The sequence below is a fragment of the Falco biarmicus genome, chromosome 5 (assembly GCF_023638135.1).
Source record: "Falco biarmicus isolate bFalBia1 chromosome 5, bFalBia1.pri, whole genome shotgun sequence".
Taxonomy (NCBI): Eukaryota; Metazoa; Chordata; class Aves; order Falconiformes; family Falconidae; genus Falco; species Falco biarmicus.
Window position 1 is genome coordinate 83625718 of NC_079292.1, and position 15663 is coordinate 83641380.

At 41.5% G+C, this 15663-nt stretch overlaps 1 protein-coding gene across 4 annotated transcripts in view; it reads right to left on the bottom strand.

Moving 5' to 3' along the window:
- LOC130150049 (natural killer cells antigen CD94-like) overlaps positions 1-14376 on the bottom strand; it is a 30379-nt gene extending 16003 nt beyond the window's left edge. For 2 of the 4 annotated variants that reach the window (XR_008822102.1, XM_056340557.1), the window contains exons 1-7: positions 13913-14372; positions 9707-9841; positions 9373-9516; positions 8064-8218; positions 6486-6598; positions 5438-5626; positions 1324-5340 (exon numbers count right to left, since the gene is read on the bottom strand). Coding sequence is in view for 2 of the 4 variants with exons in the window: in XM_056340557.1 (XP_056196532.1) it covers positions 1324-1450 (127 nt within the window). In the remaining 2 variants the exon portion in view is untranslated. Of the gene's footprint in view, positions 1-1323; positions 5341-5437; positions 5627-6485; positions 6599-8063; positions 8219-9372; positions 9517-9706; positions 9842-13912 lie in introns of those variants that run through there. The other 2 variants (XM_056340556.1, XR_008822103.1) reach the window with 2 other exon arrangements.
- Between the last annotated feature and the right edge of the window lie 1287 nt (positions 14377-15663).

Consider the following 15663-nt stretch of genomic DNA (forward strand, 5'->3'; position numbering starts at 1 on the left):
TCATGAATATTGTCTCCAGTGCTGAGCTTCCCACTTCAAGAGAGATGTCAGCTAACTGCAGAGTCCAGCAGAGGAACACGGAGTGGTCAGGGACCTACAGAGAAGCTGAAGGACCTGGGCTTGTTTAGCCTGGAGAAGGCTAAGGGAGACCCTAGTTTCAGTCCTCTGCTACCTAAAAGAGCTTTACAGATGGAGCCAGACTCTTCTCAGAGAGGCGCAGTGAAAAGACACAATACAACAGTCACAAGTTGCACCAGGGAAACTTGTGATTAGATGTGAGGAAAAAAAATTCTTCCCTTTCAGCACTGGAACAATGACTCAGAAAGACTGTGAGATCTCCATCCTTTGAAGTTTTGGCAACTCAAGTGGACCAGGGCCTGGGCAACTTGATCAGACTTTAGAGCTAGTCTTTTTGAGCATAAGGTCAGAAAAAGATGAACTATAGAGGTCCTTCCCAACCTAATCTGGTCATATGTCTACTTTACTTGTTCTCTGTGCATATCAAAAAGCTGCTTTAAGAGTTTTCTGAGCGTGCCAACCTGTTTCTTTCTGGTAAGCTCTAGATCATACTCCCTAATATTTTATCCTTGGTTTTCTGACTGCTACTTCTCAACAGCTTCTCCTCCATCCTCCTTGTCAAGCGGTCATTCTTGATGGATAGCTTGAGATCTTTTTCAGATAGCACCAGAGTGATGTCAGTTTAGTCTTTGCCTACTCTACCCAACCTGCAAATAGCAGCAATGATATTTATGTCACACATAAGCCTCATAGTGAATTTATGAGGAGCAGCAGTACTTAAGTCATCATTTTATGGTCTTAAGCATTCCACAGGCAGAACCCACTACCTTAGTTAACACTCAGCTTGTTCATAGAAAAACTTTGAATATAAACAAATAAAAACATATGCTTCTATCAAAACTTACATTCACTATTAAGACTGATAAACAGGGCACCTTTCTACTCCTCGTAGGTGAGGAAATTGCTTAATTTCCAAGGCCTGCATTATCTGATAAAACTATAGCACCTTCCCCTCTTGTCCTTTGCTGCAATAAATGAATCATACTAAAATGCAAAAAAAAATCCATAGAAAGGTGGAATTTTTCTTTTGTGTTGAAGTAAATGGAAAAAATAATTGGAGTAAAGATAAGCTTCAGAAAAAATATCATCTAGGATCGTAAACAATAGCACATAAGACTCCATTATGATTATACTTTCTGCTGTTTCTATGAATATTTGTCGAAGAATATACTCTAAAGTTTAGAGGGATTCTAATAAAGTTATGCCCTGATTTAGATAGAAGAGCTAATTTCCATCTGTACTTACTGTCTACAGTAACAGAACTTGCTGGAGCCTTAAATGCAGAACGTTTGTTGCTTCTCGAATATCCAGGAGTAATTACTAAAGCTGAGGGCCGTAAATTCAGAGTGGTGTAGCCTTCCTCATCCTCCATCTCCAGCTCATCACACTTCTTTCCTGCAGTAGCAGTACTGTGGGAGTCGGGGCACACTGCAGCGAGACTGATGCTGAGGCGATGAGAATGGTTCACGTTTCAGCATTTCCAGTGAAACCACGCAGGAAGCTGGCTCTGTTCTGATTACTGTGTCATAGTAAAAGTGTAACATACTGAAAGCACATTAAGGTGTTAAAATGGCACTGTCAAAGATGGGTATATTTCTCCTGAATACGAAGATGGGAGTCTTGGGTTTTGGCTGGAACGTGAGACTGTTTCATCTAACTATCTACCTGATCTGACCCTGTAAACAGAGCAAATGTCAGGATTTTCTACCTCCTTAAAATAAGATGATGGAGAAATAGTTGCTATTTTGAGTTATCAAAGATGTCTGTTCGTGTATCAGGGCACAAATACAACGCAGCAGCTGCATGGAAATAATAGGCTGTATTTCCATACTCTGTTATGAAATAAATTAAAAATGAAATTATTTTTTTTAATTTTACTGAAATAAATGCTAAAAGGGGAGAAGCTGAGCTGAAAGAAATGTGAGGCCAGGAGCTTGGCAGGATTCATGTGATTGCTCAACCTGTGTCAGAGAAAGACCAGACCACACAGAGCACCTCTCTGCTGTTGCACTGTAGACAGAAGTCACTGCGCAGAAGTGGCTTATCCATCCCCGCTCTCCATCTCTAGCTCTCTGCAGTGCCTTGCTCCAGTGCTGAGCTGTAGTTCTTAAACATCTTCAGTGACCAACTCTCCTTAAACAGAGCACTTGCCCAGACATGATGAATCATGTTGTAGTGACAGGGTTAGTCAGAAGGAAATTGCAAGAGAGGAATTTCTGTGGTAGCTGTTTGTGCTCTTGTTTGTAAAGTTCAGAGTCTCCCATTTGCAAAATCATATCAACAGACTGGAAACAAACTGTAATGACTGGGCTCTTCTTCCTGCCTTGCTGCACAGATGATAGATGTTTTCAGAGCACAGGTATCTCTGGCTGTGTATATTTCTTGCATTATATCTTACCTGTATGCAAAGAGAAGGCATGGTGGAAAAGTTGAGAGTAAAGGATGCCTACAGTCAGTTTTGTTATACAGAGAGGCACACAAGGAGTAGCAGTCACTGTGTATTCATGGTATATCCACAGTATCCTCATAAAAACCTCATACTAAATATGGGGCAAAAATACTTGTCTATCAGGCCTGAAAACTGTATGTTGGCAATTTAGTGTGGAAAGGGCTTTTCTGCAGCTAACTGGGAGTCAAGTGTGGTTATGCTACTGAATTTCATTGCAATTTTTCATGGCAGTATCTTCTCCAGTCATAGCAACAACTTCTCAAGCATGTAATGAATCACCTTTGGGAAGCTTTTCTCCAACCTGATCTTACTTCTGCAGAGAAAAGAGGAGGTTAAGTCATTTTCTTGTATTATCTTGGTAGCTCTGAATTCAATAAGCAGTCTGTTAATTATATTACTTTACTTTTTTTTTTTTGAGTCACCTTTTAAAACAGATCCTGCTGCAAGAACAGAAGTAACAAAGGTTCATCATACTCTCTGTTTTTGTAAGGATGAGCAGGCAAAGTGTCTTCATTTCTTCAGAATAAAATGAAAAGAAAGGTGAACTAAGGCAGGAGGTTTGGGTCTACATTTGATCACAGCCCGTGTATAAATGTTGTCAGCAGGCTGCACAAAATAACTGTGTTTATTAACCAGAATGTTACCTTGCAAATTGCATTAGCTAGAGGCTGAGGGAGGTGGTGTAGGGAGGAGAAAAATTTAGACATTGGAAACACACTGTTGGATGGAACCATGATTCAAAAACGCCATCTCAGCCAATACACAAACGCTACATTTTTATGTCTCTTCCTCTGTAAGGAAAAGCTCCGTTCAGTGGAAGAGGGGCTGGAGTCAGACAGCACATCCTTAAGCCCTACCTGGTTACACCACCACCAGGGTATGTCCTTTGCCAGTTTCAACCTTGCTGGATGAGGTTGTTCGCTGGCAGCACTCTGAATGCTCACAGTGAACAGTAGTGTTTGGATTTGTGGGTTTTGTTTTGTTTTGTTTTTTTTTTTTTCTTTTTTGGTGTTTCAGTCATTGGTTTTTGAGAAGAAACTAGCTCCTCCAGTTTCAGTAGCACGGCACACTGTGAGACTGTGCTCTACCCCCTCCTGCCTTCACAGTCACAAATACAGCTGCTGCACCAGAGACTGCTTTTGGGCTGGCAGTAAATGAACCCAGAAGATCAAGGCCTGTGGCTGCCTGTCAGTGTGAGGAGCTGTCAATCTCAGCTCATGTTTGTCTTCAACAAACTGCAGAAACACCTAAGATTCACCCCTCTGCTCTTAGGCATGCCCCATTGATGAAAAAACGTCCTGGAAATATTTTTCTTGTTTCCTCACAGTCCCTCTAATGGAAAAGAAAACAAGATCAGACTTTTTTTTCTTCTTTCTTTCTTTCTTTTTTTAATATTTCTGGCAAATTACAGCAAAGCCTTTCATTATCAAGAAAGTATGCACCATGAATACCGTTCAGGATACCTTCCACGTGAGATTTCTTATTTCAGTGTATCTGGTATGAATGCTGAGAGACACTCTGGGAAGTCACCAGGGCTGTGTCTGTACTGCAGGATGGAAGTGTTCTGCCTCTTCACCCCCAAAGACAGGAGCAGCTGGAAGAGGAACTGAGAGGAGCAGCTAAGAGAGATTATGTCAGAGATGTGAATGGTGAGTGTAAACAGCAGAGAGTAAGAGAAATCCACAAAGGTTTCTGAAGCATGAAATTGGTATTTGAAAATAACGCCCCAAATGTTCATGTTGGTGATCAGAAACTGCTGCGTAGTGCTGAGTTCAGTGGGACACTGGAACAGCCTCTTGATGGGTATGACCAATTCTTCAGCAGCCCAGCTGCTACACCAGTAGTAAATGATCCACAATAAATAATCTGGAATCCACAAGGAATACACAAATCTCCAGGGAGGACCGAGCTAGGAATTCATGAACTTTTTGCTCAAATCAAAACACCGTTATGGGACTGAGATTTATTTCAGCTTCACTGTCATTGTTCCACAGCAATGTGGAGGGAGACGTTTTGTTCATTAACACTGCTTGGGGTGTTTTCACTGTGGTTGGGTTTGTAGACCCTTGCTCAGCACATTAGATTAGTAGTGTGGCATTCCAGGAAGTATCCTAAAAATTCATAAAAGGAGGTTCTGTTCATGCCTCTGAACATGACTGTGACTCTTGCAGTAGATCAAAAATGTAGAAAAGTGGAAGAGTAGAATTATTACTAGGAAAAAAAAAAAGAGAAAAAAAGAGAAAAAAAAGAAAAGAAGAGAACTAACAGTGCCAGTAAGAAGTATAAAGCACGGAGGAGAGCTAGACATTCATAGCTGAAGGATGTCTTCTTCTGTGACACATGCACAAGTCCTTATGAGGACTATAAATCTCTGTGTCCCAGAGCAATTATGATTATTAATACAGTTCGGGAACACTTTGGCCCACCTTCTGAGGATAACTATATTTACGTGTTGTATACTCCAGCCTACTAATGCATTAAAGCAGTCATATCAACAAGACATCAGAAGTCTCTCCTGAATGGAAGTGTTTAATCCTCATCACTTGTGTTATGTTACAGCTGTACAGTTAGAACTGACGAGTGGTGTTAGGACTGTATCAGGGGATGCTGGGAGAGGAGCAGTACCTGTAGGTGCTTGCCTTAGCATTTTGGTTTTTTTCCTGGACATGACTTTTGGCCGTTTTGGCATCACTTGTGTTGATTAAAACTGAGTAATCATGTAACAGTTTTTTATCTGGATCAACAGACTTGGGTAGCTCCTGGAGCTTGTTACCGTGCCCATTTCCTTAGTATGAAAATAGTTTTACATATGTCTAGAAGAGAATGAAAACAGGGAAATGTATTAGGTGCAATCCAATGCATTTAAATTTTCATGTGATAGTTCTCAAAAGCAAAATAAAAAATTCCAACCTTGCAGAACATCTTCTAGCTTCTCATAATCATTTTGGTCTGACAAACCAGTCCTGCCAGTGGTTGCTGCCTCGCTGGAATAGGATGGCAGGCTTTTCACAGACATAGTAATACTTTCTTGTACATGGAGTACTATATATGGAATCATAATAAATATATCCACAGTATTGGGGGTGTAGGTGCTTTACCCTATGAAAGAAAAATCTTTGTTGTTACATCTCACCTCATTCAAATGGTACATTCTTGCCCTTTCTTCCAAAAAGAGCTGTCTTTGCAAGAATTACTTATGTGGCTTTCACGAAGAGTGTATATGCCCAACAAAAAAATAAAACATTTAGTGACATTGTGCACCAACTTGTAGGAAGATAACTCTGTCCTGAACATGCCAACAAGCACTCCCAACAGATTCCAAGGGTGGATCCTAAACCATTTTTTGTACCTGACAGCAAGAAACAGTAACTCCTGGATACCAACTGGAGGTGTCAGTGGCTCTTTCAACAGTGAGTTGAGAGGAGACTGCCCAATAATGAAAATCGGCAAAGCAGATTTCAAAGCAAGTAGAAAAATATATTGTATTTCTGAAACAACATGTTAAACTGAAGTGAAATGATGGTAGAGAATAAATAAATTTAATATATAATTTTATATATGTATATAATATATTATAATAGATTATATAATATGTATTACGTAACAAGAAAAAATCAAAAGCATTAAATTAAACACCTTTTCATTGTAGTTTTTTCCTTGTGTCCTCACTGAAACAAGATGTCAAATACAATGTATGACATTTATGGTCAATCTGAAACTAAATTGTGGAAATACATTTTCTGGGTATTTTTCCCCCCCGCAGTAATAGTGCCTAGACCACCCTCTAAACAGTTCTGGGAAAGGCAAAGAAAAATCTGAAGTGGAAAAAATGAGACCCAGAACACAGAGAAATCTGCATAAAAGTTGGCTGTTGGATGTGCCCTTTGTGTCAGACAAACTGGGAGTTGCATGTGGATGAGGACCGACTTCGTGTACTGTGGGAAAGCTGCCCACTTACCAAGGCATTTGTTTTGTAAGAACTGTGTTGTCTGTCCAATACCACTCTCTCTGTTCATCTCTAAATGTTAATCCAAGCCAGTAGGTTTCTCTAGGAAATTCTTGTACCAGTTTCTATGCAGAGTAAGGACAAACCGAAACAGACATTCAGGAAGATATTAAAAACAAATATTTAGACTCAAAAGTTGAAAACATTGATGGAAATTTCTTAAAGAACATAAATAGCACAAATTGTTAACCTGTCAGGAAAAGTTCTGCACTTAAAGGAAAAGGCTAGTGTCAAAGGAGAAATGACAGTGGAGCTGTTTTTAATTGGAGAGAAGACATGCTTCTAGCTCTGAAGAGCAATGTCACCCTCATCAACCTGATCAAAACACTGAGGGTGACACGCTTGATCATTCTTCCCCCTTTAGTCATGAACCATTCCTCCCCTTTTACTCTGTCCTTAGCATTTATCAACAGTAAGAAGGAAGCCTCTGCAGGGAGCTGTTGGGTTTGATTGGTTGAACTTTCACCCTTGGCTCTAGAATTGTTAACTTATTCCCAAAAGCTGGACCATGACAAGTAGAGGAGGTGTTAAAGTTAGGCATTTAGTGATATTCTGCTCTTAAAAACTGCTCTGAGCCGAACAAGTAAGAATGTAAACCTGAATAACGCCGCCTTTTTCACTTGAGGGAAATCTCTAAAGGTTTTGATTAGATTTTCCCGGTTTTCTCTTTCTTCCTTCACTTACCATTGTCACTCCAAGTGCACTTCTTCATTTTATCTTTTTCCTCATACCTCTCAATGCCGTGATTAAGACAGCTAGAACAAACTGCACCTAAAAACTTTTGCTGTCACCAGTTTGGGAGGGTGAGAATAAAGCTACTTCCCTTTACTTCCAGGATAAACCTTATGGCCTGCAGCTCCGTGAGAGGGGAACGGGCATTTGTCAGTTGCTGGAGAGCAGGCATGCCCAGCCCTGACTGCCAGTTCTGGGGACATCTTTTCTGCCCTCAAACCTTCCAATATATCTGCTGGCACCCAGAGGAAAAAGCATTATTTCGCTCTACACCTGGCATTTTCTCTTCCCACTTCAGTTTGTTTTCATTGACTAAAAGATTAGGCCACGTTTTGGCAGCTGGCTGCCAAGTGTTTTAGTTTTGATTGAAAAGATGAGTTCGACTTCCATGGGAAGAAATTCTACGAAGTAAGGAGGACTATGCTTAGCCCATGAGGAGACCAGGATAGAAGAGGTTTTCCCACTAATATCTTACCAAATCCTTGTATGGATCTGAAACAATTGTTAAGTCAGTGAAATCATTGCCCACAACAAAACAGTCATCCCATTAAGTAGCCAGCCATAGCAAGCTGAGGCAAGGTGGGCTGTCCCCAACCATCAGCCACTCGAAGGGCTGCACTTCATATGGCAATGGCCAGTCCTGTGCCTGAGCACTGCCCAGGGCAACCTAACCACTGCAGAAAAACTCCTGCTCACGGTGCCATCTAAGAAAGTTATGTGAGGTGAGTAGCTGATTGGGTGTGTGAATGTCTTGCTAAATGAATGTCATGCTAAACAGAGTGAGAAACCAGTCCATACCATCTTTGCTGCATCTTTTATCAGAAGAAGAGTAGAGTTCCTCGAGGAACAAAACTGGTGACTCTGTTCCCATGACTTCTCTTCCTTGGAGTGGTAGTAACATGTGTCGCCACCTTTCCACAGCCAGTTTGCAGGGCAGAGTACACAGTTCTGGCCTGGAAAAGGAAAACCATCACCCTGTTTCTGTTCCTATGCTGTCCCTCACAGAACATTGCTCTAGGCCTGTGATGACAAGATCTGCAGGGACTGAGGATATTTAAGGCAGTCCTCACTCAGTCAAAATCCCACTGTGGCCCTAGAAGGTTCAGGTAATAACAGAGATGAAAACTAAATCATCCCCCTGTCTCTCCCATTCCTTTAAGCACTGGGAGGAAGTTCAGGTGCTGCAAATGGGATTTGCTTTGCCTAAATTTAGGAGTCTATAAAGGTGATACGAGTCAAGCCATCTGGAGTCCCATTTTGGTCAACGGACAAAAGTAGATGTGTCTCACACATGCTTTTTCTGTTGTTCCAGGTGTGTTGCTTGGGAGGAAACAGACTGTATCCTTGCACTACCAATTTCCCTTCATCGACCAAAAGGGAGACCTAGACAGTTAGCTTGTCTGTGGAACAATATCCTGACAAATGAAATCCCCTTTCCCAACAGTCACAACAGGATCCCTTTGCCCAATGCCCCTACTCCCCAGAGTGTGATTTCCCAACAGAACTATTTCTCTGGCTGGCACATTGTCAGATGCCACTTAAATAACCAAGCTGTGGCAAAGTGATTTCAGAAACAGCCCTGTGCTGTACACAGTCAGGAGACAGGGAATGAACTCCCAGGTTGGTTTAGCTTCCCCATATCACTTCTGACTTCAGGAGATTCCTGTCTTACTTGCGGTCAGTACTAGCCCACTGCCCTGTGTGTGGACTGCTGTTCACACGGAGTGCAGTAGGTTGTTTAATTCTCAGACACCACTGTAAAATTGCCTATTAGATGCAGATGAGCATGTTGTAACGATCCCTGAGCTAGTGCTGATGGGAACTGGCATGTCCAGAAAGCATCCTGCAGAACCCTTTTCTTATGGGAAGTAAATCCTGAAACCCTGGCACCACTGCCATGTCCCATGCCAGTGCACATGTGGCCAGGCTGGGTCCCTCTCTCCAGGAGCTGCATGAGGCAGACCTGCTCCTTGCCTGCTTTCTGGGTGATCACATCTGAGAAGACACAGGCTCACCTGAGGAGACAGACCTAAGTAGACACAGAAGACACATATTTCCTTCTCTGCTATGTTGCAAGATGAGCCCTCACCAAAATGTGTTGATTTACCATTATTTTTGAGGTTTTTTTCCCCTTCCAAGCACAGCTGATTTCCTATTGCTTGCAGAATATTTGAGAAATTTGCATGCAGCTGATTCTTTGTCATGTTGAGGTCTGTAAGTTGTGTCCTGTAGTCCTTGGGAATCTGGATAACTGAAATTCACAATAAGACATTTTCCAGTGCTGTCCTTCAGGAAGGGTGGGACACAGACAGGGAATGTATTAGCAGATCATTAGGGATAAATAAACCAATTGGGATAAATGTTAGCCCTCCCTGTCAGTCTGACGTTATTCAGTAGCTTGACCCCCCCTCCCCCGCAAACAGAACTGCATTAGTACTTACATAAAACTGCCAGGGTCACCAGCGCCATCAGCAATGCCAGGCACAGCATGAACAAGATCAGGACTACTGGCCAGTAAGAGCGGGACGAAGTGGGAGGCCCCGGCAGGAGTTCAGTCGTGAAATGGAGCTGCGATGCTAAGGAATGGTGAACACAGTAGTGTCACTAAATCGCAGCCATCTTTGTGGTCAATATGTAATTGCTTTTACTTTATCCTTGTGTATTCCTACTGCATAGTCTTTGCACACAGCAAAAGATGCCCAAAGTAAGAGAGTGAGAGATCACAACAGCTCAGTGGAGACTGTGGACAGCCTTGGTCCTTTCAAAGGCCATAGACTGTGCCAAGAAAGATATTGAGAAAGCAAGATACTGCAAAATCTAGAAAATTGTTTGCTCAAAGCTGAAAAAAAAATATCCACTGTGTGGTTGTGGTAATTTGTGATGTGTGGCATGTATTTGTGGTAATCTGGTTAATCTGAGTGCTAGAGTCAACTCCTTTGATATTCATGGTAGTTTGAGATTTCTAGCTGGGAATTCATAGATAATTTTAATGTAATAAGGATTACAAAGTAGATACAGAAATGAGCACTTAATGAGGAGAAAAAAATCTCAAAATTTTCCTAAGCAATGGAAATACTATGCATGTCGATCATTCAGAAGGCACCCTGTTTGCAAGAGCTGGAAGATTTCATGGGATAAGATGCACTGAAGGAGGGAGCAAAAGCATTAAATTTGTCACGGAAGCACTAAATCTAAGGCCGATATTAAAGATGCCACTATATGAACTTTGTGGAGAGTTGCAACAAGCTTGACAATCCAATAAAGGCAGTAGAATGCGAATGTGAAGAGGAAATTCTAGCCTAGAAAAGGGAAAGAGGTATTTACAATTGGGTGGGGAATTGCTGAAGGAATAGGAACTGAAATTTAGTGTGCCAGGCTGAAGGAACAGGAATGGAAACTACGCAGTATGCTTCTCCTACAAGTAACCTGTGGTCAGCTTCTGTGCTAAAGCAATCCTGGGCAGAATGTTTGTACAAGACCTCACTCTACAGAAACTCAAGTTGATGAATATTCAGGTGAGAGAAGACCGAGCAATGGAGGTTGTCTTGACCTGGGACACAGATCACTGCTGGCTTATGTTCAATGTGCCATTCACCATAAACCCCAGGTCTTTTCCAGCTTCCACAGCCAGCCTGCTCCCAGGTTGTCCCACCGCCTGGCAGTCCAGCCTCGGTGCACAGCAACTTGTGAAGCTACATGGGGTTTCTGCTCACCCAGTCCTCAGGTTTCTCAAGGTTCCTCTGTTTTAAAGCTCTACCACTTCATAGCATCAGCCACCACCCCTAGTTTAGTATCATTATAAATTTGCTGATAACACACTCTGTGTCATTTTTCAGGTCGTTGATGAAGATATTAAACAGTATTGACCCTTGACAGACCCCTGAGCAACTCTACCACCAAACAGATGTTGAGCCATTAGTTACTCCTCTTTGAGCCTGGTAGTCCAGCCAGTTTTCAATCTATCTAACAGTTCACCATCCAGCTCATAACTTCCTCAGCTTTAAAAAGACAATACTGTAAGAGACACAGACTAAAGCCTTGCTAATTATGTATTACATCTGCCACTCTCCCTGCATCTGCATTTCACCACAGAATGTAAGCCCAGTTTAAGGAAGTGCTCTAACTGCCTGGTATTGCATAAAAGAGGAATACATGGGCCTTCATGAAGAGAAAGAACATCTCCCTTCTGCATTATTTTCCAAAGTCTGATCTCACAGACATATGACAGATACAGACAGAGATAAAGCCTGCACAGGAGAATCACATACCTTATAGATCCTAAAAAGACTTCAGGACACATTGACTGCTGGGATATATGGATATTTTTAAGGTCACAGTGCTTTTGTACATGCTTGGAAGCTGAATATTAGGTGCCTGGGGAACTTCAGTAATAGAAATTTGACTCCCTAAGGCAGGCTGCTAAACAGACTCATATGAATTACAGCTAAAGGGCAAAAAGAAATTGTTCCTACCACTACAAAGTCACAGCCCCAAGACAAAGACTGAAGGCATTATAGTCCATGCTTCCTGGAGCTTTTAGATGAGAAGAGGCAAAGATTCTGTAGTTTGAAAGTTTACAAGCAACTGTGAAATATTTTCTGGGCAGCAAAACGAATCAAGACCACACAGCAGGTTTAGCTTTGGCTGCTTTAATTAAGCATTGCATCAAGAGTTGCTTTAGTTTTAGTTCCCGGTACTGTACTTTGTAACCTCACACTGCTTCTGCTACATCTAGGACAGCTAAAGGAGCCTTCGGCTGGGTCCTCCTTCCTGTACAGTACTTTTGTTGTCCTAAAATGGGTGTATTTACTAATTGTGGTTGTTTCAACTTGATGTTTGAGAAATAATGCACAGACTGTGTGGTCTCAGAATGGTGCTTTCTCATCACAACATGCTGGGGGCAAGGGATGCCATCCAGAGGGACCTTGACAGGCTTGAGAGGTGGGCTCGTGTGAACCTCGTGAAGTTCAACAAGGCCAAGGGCAAGGTCCTGTATGTGGGTCACAGCAATCCCAAGCACAAATACAGGCTGGGTGGGGATTAGATTGAGAGTAGCCCTGCAGAGAAAGACTTGAAGGTGTTAGTGGATGAGAATCTCAACGTGGGCCATCAATGTGCACTTGCAGCCCAGAAAGCCAGCCAGATCCTGGGCTGCACCAAAAAGCAGGGCCAACAGGTTGAGGGAGGTGGTTCTTCCCCTCTACTCTGCACCTGTGAGAGTACTGCATTCTGCTCTGGGGTCCCCAACAAAAGAAGGACATGGACCTGTTAGAGCAAGTCCAGAGAAGGGCCACAAAGATGATCAGAGGGCTGGAGAACCTTGTTGGTGAAGGCAGGCTGAGAGACTTGAGGTTTTCAGCTTGGAGAAGAGAAGGCTCCAGGGAGACCTTCCAGTACCTAATGGGAGCTTGCAGGAAAGCTAGAGAGGGACTTTTTACAAGGGTATGTAGCGATAGGACAAGGGGTAATTATTTTAAACTGTAAGCGGGTAGATTTAGCTTAAAGAAAGAAATTCTTTACAGTGAGGGTGGTGAGGCACTGAACAGAGAAGTTATGGCTGTCCCACCCCTGGAAGTGTTCAACGCTTCAAGACTGAGTTGGATGAGGCTCTGAACAGCCTGGTCTAGTGGAAGATGTCCCTGCACATGGTAGGGAGATTGGAACTAGATGAGCTTTAAGGTCCTTTCCAACCCAAACCATTCTATGATTTTATGAAAATATGCACATAGAAGCAGGACATCTGGAGCAGTATGAGGATTAGTGACCAGTGTCATTGGATGTTAAAGGAAAAGAAGCCCAGAGCTTAACACAAAGACAGTTCAGATTTTTACTTTTTTTTTTTTTTTTTTTTTTTTTTTGTCCCCCCTGAATTATACTTTGGCAGTGCTCAAAACCATAACTTAATAATATCCAAAAAACGTATGTTCAAAAAGTGTAACATGTTAAAAAAACATAACATATGCTCATGATCAAAAAAGGTATAAATGTTTAAAACCACTGCTCTTTGAAACAAAATTCCCCAGAAAATTCCTTCTGAATCACAAGCAATTTGCCCTCTTGTTGGTAAACCTCTGCTGCAGAGCCTGACCCCACAAACAGCTAGCACTTTCCATGGTCTTTGCTCCCATGAGTTGAACCACTCAAATCTGGATATCGTCTTTGCAATTTAACACGAATTAAGCAAAATTAATTTAAATTTAGTATTTAAAATGTATTCAGCCCTTTAACAGATATAGCCATTTCAAAGACCAGTGCCCTAATTCAGGCTACAGCTTCGGAACTGAAATAAAGTGTGTCAGTTAAAGCTGATTCCGTTCTAAGTCTGAATGCAAACACAATGGAGAAATTAAATGGAACTGATCCACTTTAAAAATCAGTTCAAGTTAACATTTTGAGGTTTAGACAATTAAGACTTTGTGGAGCTTAGTATAATGCTCAGTAATATGCTTTTCTGTAAAATGATAAGACCACTATTTCAGGTATACCTTCCAAACTCTAAAAAGTTCAGGCAGAAATGACAGCAACAAAAACCAGGACACATTTATAATCAGTACAACTTTTCTGATAGTAATAACTATAATTAAAAGTATTTCCTGCCCCATCTACTTTAGCAAGAATAAATCATAAAAGATTCATAGATACTACACCTTTTTCTTTAGTTTCTTCAGGCTCTGTGATATTATCCAGTTCATGGTTGTTCTCAAACTTCAGATTAGCATATACTATTTCTTCTGTCATAGTTGGTAAAAAGAAAAAATGTCAGAAAAAAAAGGTAGAAAAATACCTAGCATTTGCAGCTAGTAAGCTTGGAAGAAAATCTACCCCTTTGCGGGGTGCCCTCATATTGCCAGTCACAAATGAAGCAGCAGGGACATCAAGATATATCTGAGCTTCCTCATTATGGTACTGACAAGAAATGTTCCTCTCTCACTGCTATATTCTCGCTCTTCCTCTTTACCTCACTTCTGCCCTCCTTGACTGGCATATACTTCTTTTGCCATTACTGAAGAAAATGCAGCCACTTTTGCAGAACTCTTAACATTAGAACTCTTCTTCTTTTGGATAGACAACTTTTAATTCCCGACTACATGAGGTTCAGGCTTGAAACACAGAATTGAATAAAATGTTAGCTTTGAATAAAATGACAGCTTGGAGGCTGGCTTTCAGTTTGGACAGCTGTGCTCAGCAGTGGATTTGTGATCACACTTCAGTTTCCCTTTCCTACCAGAATGTGCTGAAAGCAAACCAGAAGGTGGACTTGCAATGTAAAGCTGGCAAGTTGTGCTCTCGCCCACAAGAAGTAGGCACTTTTATTTGAGGTTGGCACCTCAGCTAAGATCTGTCAGGGTGTTGGCTCTTGCCTTCAATGCCACCTTCCCAAAGTGACTGTCCTGAGAGCTCTAAGTCACCAAACTAGAAGGACCTCTTGACAAAGGCTACATCTCAAAAGATTTTCTTCGACTCGTTTCTCTGGCATTGATGTTTCATTTTCATTTATGTAATAATTTCCTTTGTTCTTTATTTCTTCTCCAGATCTATGGCATGAGGAAAAGCATACGCTAACACTCAGATTTTGAGATTGCACAGTAAAGTAATTCTTCAAGAAAATACATCATATATCTCCCTCACAGACATGGACACGGCTGTAGAAACTACCTTTCTCTGAAGTGAACAAACAATCCTACAGAGGAAAAGAAATGACAAGGAGACCTGGTTAGCCGAGGAAGGAGTACGTGTTTCATTGCATAAGAAACTGGGCACCTGCTCTATTGCTGTGTGCCTCCCACGAGTCTATCCATCGTTGCATTTCTCTGGAGAACAGCAATTCTTTATTATCCTGGTAAGGCAATGCTTTGCTGGACTATTGCTGTTATCCAAGGAATTGTCTAGGGCAAATTTTGTAACATGTAACAGGTTTTTAAACAGCAGAATTGAGACCATGAGACAGGATCTTCTAGAGCAAAAGCAAAATATTCAGTTGATACTGAAATATCAGAAATTCTACCTGGAGTAGAAAGGCACACAGACACACTCCTTAATGAAAACAGAAGCAGGAGAACAGATTATCTGAGGAGTTTTATGTGTCTCTTCATGATGTTTTTTAACACTTCCACAGTTGTGAAACCTTAAACATGTGTGACGAAAGCAGGATGTCTGCGGTTTCCCGTACATTTTTTGCAATTTAGGAGAAATGATGAGTGGAACAGAAACAGATTGTGCACGCATGTTACCACCTGAGTGATTAGCGCGAGGCTTACATACACTATTCTACCCCGTGTTAGGAGTGTAAAGCATTCTAAAAATAAGCAGTAGTATAAACTAATCTTCCTTTGTATTTGTGGACCTGCATAACAGAGGCTTAGGCTTTCATTTTTCATATACTGAAAAAATTAACCAA